Consider the following 6,283-nt stretch of genomic DNA (forward strand, 5'->3'; position numbering starts at 1 on the left):
ATATATATATATATATATATATATATATATTTTTTCTACAAAATAAAATCTCTAGAGGAAAGTATACAAATACATGTTTAACAATGGAGAAATATGCTAAGTACAGGATAAACTTCAAAAATAAAAGTCTTCTTCACTTCACCAACGAGTCCTGCACTCTCAGCGGGATGCGTCACGTCCTGTTATCTGAAAAATCAACAATTTTCACAACGTGTGAGAACCTAAAGGTTCCAGTAGAGTAATAATTTCAAATAGAGACTATGTAAAACTACATGAACCCACTAGGCATTCCTAGTCTCCAAACCCACAAGGTTCAAGCCTAGGTTTCTTCCTAATCCAAATATGGTTAAGTTACTAAATCTCAGTTCCATATCCACCTCTAATTTCAACCATTTCCTATATATTACTATCCAAATCCCAATACCACAATTGTTCGGTCCAGCATTCAGTTCAATTTTAATCACAAACATTAATCAATACGAGGTTAATTCGCTATGCTTAGCATTTTCTAATCTATCACCGATCTCATTCATTTCCATAGTCATAATCATCATTAATCCCAAGTCTCATGTCTCAACAGTGAAATCATACACAAACAGTAAACGTTACAAAGCAAACACAAGTAGAGAACAAGTATGGCAAGTATTTCAATTAGTAATTAACAGAAATATATAGTTAGGCAAACCCAAACAAATATGCACACTCAAACAATAGCAAACAAATGCACATTATGCATGCCTGTCCTACGGGCTATGAGCTTACGTGTTGGTTAAACTGTCAGAACCTGACACATCCGGTAGCCAACTCGGATATTGTTTATCGGTTGCGCATTCCCAGGAAGAACATAAACGAAAGAGAGTGTCTTTCCACCTTCTCCTGGAGGAAATTATGAAGGAGTGTACCTTTTCACATTGAAGGAGTGTGCTTTTCCACCTTGTAACCAGAGAGAGATGTGGGAGAATTAATCGAATAAGAGTGCCTTTCCACATTCCCTACATCCCCCAAACACATTCTTTCGATCTCAAGTGAGCGTTACGTATCGCTGTCCTCGCTGAGCCGTACTTATTGATTCAAGTGGGCATTAAGTATCACCGTCCCCACTTCGAGGTTCGTCCCTTCCATGAGCGTTACGTATCGCTGTCCTCATGGGAAACCCTCCTTTAGGTCTCAAGTGGGCGTTACATATCGTCATCCCCACTGAGCCTTATGCACATTATCTCAAGTAAGCGTTACGTATCGCCGTCCTCACGAGATCGTGCTCAACATCAAATCTCAATCACAATCATGACACAAGAGAGGGAATCCTTCATCCTCAACTTGCCTATCACAGTAAAAGAGGAAATCCTTCATCATCAACTTGCCTAATCCGTGAGCGGTACAATGCCACCGTCCTCACCGTGGGCGGGACAAAATCACTATCCCCATAATGACACAACAAACACGAACAAGCAAGATACAACCGCCGTCCTTGTCTGGTGCCGGTGCCGGTCCCAAACCAATACACAAGCGGGATAAGACCACCATCCTTGCCAATCAAGAATCATTGTCAATTCTCAAACACCCAAGCGGGAGAATACCTAGACCTTGCCATGTAAGCAGGACAAACCGCCGTCCTTGTCAATCCAGCCATTCAGGCCACAATCAATCGATATCAATGTCTTTTTAACAATTTCACAAGTTATTAAATTCATTAACCTCAGCTCTTTATCAAATACTCAATTTCGTTCTTTTATGAGCGGAATAACACCACCATCCTCACTGTGGATGGTGGGACAAGGCTATTAACCCGAAGCAAGTAGGACAAACCACAACCCTTGCATCTTACCTAGGCAATTAATCAATAATCATTAACTTTAATCAATTTCACAACTTATTAGATTTATTAACCCCATCTTTTATCAGTTACCAATTTCATTATCACGTGAGTGGGATAACGCCACTATTCTCACTGTAGGCGGGATAAAACCACCATTTTCGCATAGTAGTTTACACACTGAGCAAGCGGAATGACACCATCGTCCTTGCCAGGCAAGAAATCAATATCACGTCTTAAACCAATTGACAATTCCATCCAGTCTCGGAAGATTCAACCTAACATAACCCTATTCATTTATTAGCTACTTTAATCTCATTATTCTGTGAGCGGAATGAGATCACTGTCCTCACTGCGAGCGGGACAAACCTCCATCCTCGCAATATTTCATCCGGTTAACTAAATGTTTATCCGTGAATAGTTCAATTTAATCTGTCATATCATTTCCCAATGTATTCAAGGCTTATCAGTTAGTTATTCGACTCCATACGGAGGTTAAAGGGGGTTATAAACATGTTGGGAAGGTTAAATAGTTCAAAAACAACATTTTGGCCAAAACTGGGTAGTTGTGCGTACGCATGCCTCGTGCGTACGTGCGGAACCTGAGTCTGGTTTCGCGAACACAAATCCAGGGTCATGCATATGCACCAAGCATGCGTACGCGTGGAACTTGCTACTGCCCTAAGTTCTGCAACTTTGTATAATTCAGTTTTTAACCCCAATTTTCAAACGTTCAAAACTTTTGCTACAAAATTCGTTTTTCTTCCGTTCTTGGACGGTTTTAAAGCTCTCATCATCATCTTTAATTTAAGACATGTTTCACTCAATTCTGAACTTCGAGCGCCAAGTTATGGCCGGTCGAAATTGGTCAATACTCTGTTTTTACCAAATTCTGCATAATGCTCATTTTGATTATTTCTTAATTTATTTTATTTCAAAACCAACATAATCCAACCTTCAAACACCTTCTATACTAAATCATTAATTCTCAAGTCCCATCCTAGCCATTCAAGGCATAAAACCATCAAATTCCCATCAATTAACCAATTCCCATCTTTCATCAATTTTCACTTAAAATTATAACCAAATTATCATCAAACCTCAATTTCATACCACAACATATTATCATTCAATCATCAATCAACACTAATCATTCACACAACATCCATCAGTATTGAACAATATCTTAGGGACATTTAACCTAGGTTTTCACATAATTTTATATAATGTCTACCCGAAACTAAAACCCATAACTTTTACGGTGGTCTCAACCTCAGAAAATCTTTTCTCCGGCAATTCCAACTCCAACCGGTCCAAGCCCCACCAAAATCCTCACCAATGATGATCATCAACTCAATCTCGCACCGATCCCAAGCCAAGCAAATTTGCTCCGCGCCAAATTCAAGCAAAACAATTCCTAATTCATCTAATCACATGAATTCCTCATAGTTCAAGTCTAGGTTTTCGCATATAGTGAAAAAATTTGGGGGATTGAGATTCCTTACCTCGTCTCACGTAACCTTGGGTTGAAACTCCATTAGAACACAAGATTGAACCTCCCCTAAACATCAAAAATCGAAATTTTCTCAACACCTCAACCCAAAACGCAAAATTGAAGAGAAATGGAAAATGGAGCAAGGATTTCGAAGTTTCTTACCACAATATTTAGATATTATCGAAGAGGGAGCCGAGACGAATGCATAGTCATAAACGGGTCATCAATCAGAGCTATGGTTTGGAAGTTATGTGGATTTTAGTGAAGTGATGAATAGTAACATTTAGGGCATCACTCTCTTCCTCTCTTCCCTCTTTGTGCTGAATGTATTTGAGTTAATGAAGGGGGAGTATGCTGAAATGGATTAAGTGAAGGGCTTATATATTATGGGTTTGGTCCCAACATGGGTCCGTTTGCAATTTTAAACTCGTTGGTCCCACCTTAGGCCAAAATCTTTAAAATAAAAGTCCGAATTTTTATTCTAAATGTTTCAAGTTTCCAAAATGTTTCAAGTATATTTAGAAGAATACTTGACAATTGGTAGTAGACATGGTGGGTTAGGTGACCCAATGCACAGTAATGGTGGATGGCAATGAGGGTAGTTTTTGTATTTTCATAAGCGAAATCATTCTCTTACCAAACACCCTTCAGTAGCCATACTCTTGATATTTATGTTATTCACACCAACCATTGCAACATCCGAAAACATTCTATTGCCAAAACTCTTTCTTGTGATCCCATTTAAAATGTTCTATTCCTATTAAGAAAAGTCTAGATTTATTTTATGGTAATATTTACCATTTTCTAACATTGTACTAAATACATTTTTATGCCTTTTGGTAAATGGTTCATGCAGGTTAAGAAATTTAAAGACAAAGGTCAAATTCAGCCCAGTGCAGCTAGTGGTCCAGAGATAAGGGAAAAAGACAATTCATCAGTAAAATCTGACCAGTCAGGTTTTCCGCGTCCAGCTGATGGAGCAGGTGATGGGTTTGTAACATCCATTAAAGGTCTATTTCACACTCAAAAGAAAAAAGCAAAGGCATTTGTGAACAAGACAAAGAAAGGTGAAGGAGAACAAGAGGCACAGGGATCAGATGTCAGTGAAAATGAAGCTGAAGCTTCTACATTTGCTAGGCAGCTTACGATTGTGAAAGCTAAAAAGCTTATTAAGCGACACACTCAAAAGCTCCAAGCTAAAGGACACAAAGGTTTTATTCTCATGTCTTTTTCCTACTATTTAATATTTTTTTTCTTTCTTTTTACTACTTAGACTTTCCGGTATGCTCGATCAGGGCATGAAAATGGGATAGAAGTTTTCATAGATGATTTTCATGTTAAAATTCTACTTTGTTGATAAGTTTAATGATTGAAATATTGCCAATCTTTTACAGCTTCATTCTCGAAAGAATCATTTCCACCAGCATCAGCATTGCAAACATCAACATCTCCTCAACAAGTGATTGACTCATTAGCATATGACAGTGATTCCTCAAGTGCATCTGAAGCCTATGAAGCATTAAGTGAATTGAACAAGCTTTAAGTTACCTAAATGGAAAGTCTTATTTTTCATCTAAGCAAGAAGCACAATGCGTTTGATCATTCACAATCAGCATGCATACTCAGAGGATGAACTTGTTGAAAGAATACTATGGACTCAAATTTTGGATTATTCTTCATTGAACTACTTGTATTCATAGTTCATACCATTTCTTAACATCTACCACTACTTGCTGTTCATCAACAACTTTGTGATCATCTCTTCTGGTTGCATATTCACGTAGGTTCCAATATATATGCAATTTTGGCAGCTTAATATTTTAGAAGATAGGAGTTGTTTTGGCATGATTGTGTAGATACAATAATTTGAACAATATAGACTGCTTACAAGCTAATGCAATTTAAATAAAAATAGGGGAAAAGAAAGGAAAATTCACTGTTAACAAAGAATTTAACTCCTAAAATTTACACAAGTTGGTATATGAGAAAGTGAATTCCCATCCGTATGAACATCTATATTTATAATATATAAAAGAAAAAACCAAAACAATCTATTTATCAATTTATGTATTTATAATAAATAAAAAGAGAAACCAAGATAGATTGAGAATCAATCTCAAACACCTATGATTTTTCTATTGTGCCACATTATATTTTTCTCTAAGGTGGCATAGCCTACTTTTTTTTTCTATGTATTATGACTTAGAATTTTTTTTTTCCATCTTACTATCTTGACAATTATTTCCTTTAGTTACTCTATGTTTTTTATGTTTATATTTTTATCTTTAATAGGTGTAAATGAATTATAAAAGTTATTTTATGATCTCATTTTACTCACTTTTAATATCTATTATCTATTATAATATATTAAAGGAGAGTCCAAAGTAGTATTATAGTGGATGAATGACATAAGATTTAAGTTTTATATAAAATTGCCATGTCATCTATTGCAACAACATAGAAAAAACATCTATTTTAGAACTACGTTTAGAATATCATAGAGAATAGCATCTATATAATTAATTTAGTATTAATCTCATAGTTTCATATATCATATAATCTAATTCTACAAAAAAAATTATAAAAATTTTAATTCATATCAATTATCTAAATTCTAATATGGCATATTTTATTTGAAAAATAAATTTTATTTGTAAGAATCTATTTGTGTATTTTCTACTATCTATCTATCTGTTAATTTATTATAATATATAAAAAGAAAAATTAAGTAATAACACAATAAACTCTTGGCATATTAGATAACTTTTAATATTATTATAAAAATATTTTAGTGAAATTGTCATTTTATAATTTTTCTATTCTCACATCACTTTTTATCCTTCCTATGTGTTACGGATCCGGCCCACGGATCCTACACCCAGAACGATCTCCGAACCCGGTTACCAGGGTCCGACCCCCTTCGCCCTTCCAGAAGGCCCGGAACCAGCCCACTAGAGCTCCTAACCAACTTTCGA

At 35.8% G+C, this 6,283-nt stretch overlaps 1 protein-coding gene across 3 annotated transcripts in view; it reads left to right on the top strand.

The window, feature by feature from the left end:
- Positions 1-5,131, top strand: part of LOC107609328 (protein KINKY POLLEN-like) — a 30,331-nt gene extending 25,200 nt beyond the window's left edge. For all 3 annotated transcript variants that reach the window (XM_016311242.2, XM_021107636.1, XM_021107637.1), the window contains 2 exons: positions 4,165-4,519; positions 4,703-5,131. In XM_016311242.2, coding sequence (XP_016166728.1) covers positions 4,165-4,519; positions 4,703-4,851 — 504 coding nt within the window. In that variant the 3' untranslated portion in view covers positions 4,852-5,131. The remainder of the gene's footprint in view (positions 1-4,164; positions 4,520-4,702) is intronic.

The sequence above is a fragment of the Arachis ipaensis genome, chromosome B07, assembly GCF_000816755.2.
Source record: "Arachis ipaensis cultivar K30076 chromosome B07, Araip1.1, whole genome shotgun sequence".
NCBI lineage: Eukaryota > Viridiplantae > Streptophyta > Magnoliopsida > Fabales > Fabaceae > Arachis > Arachis ipaensis.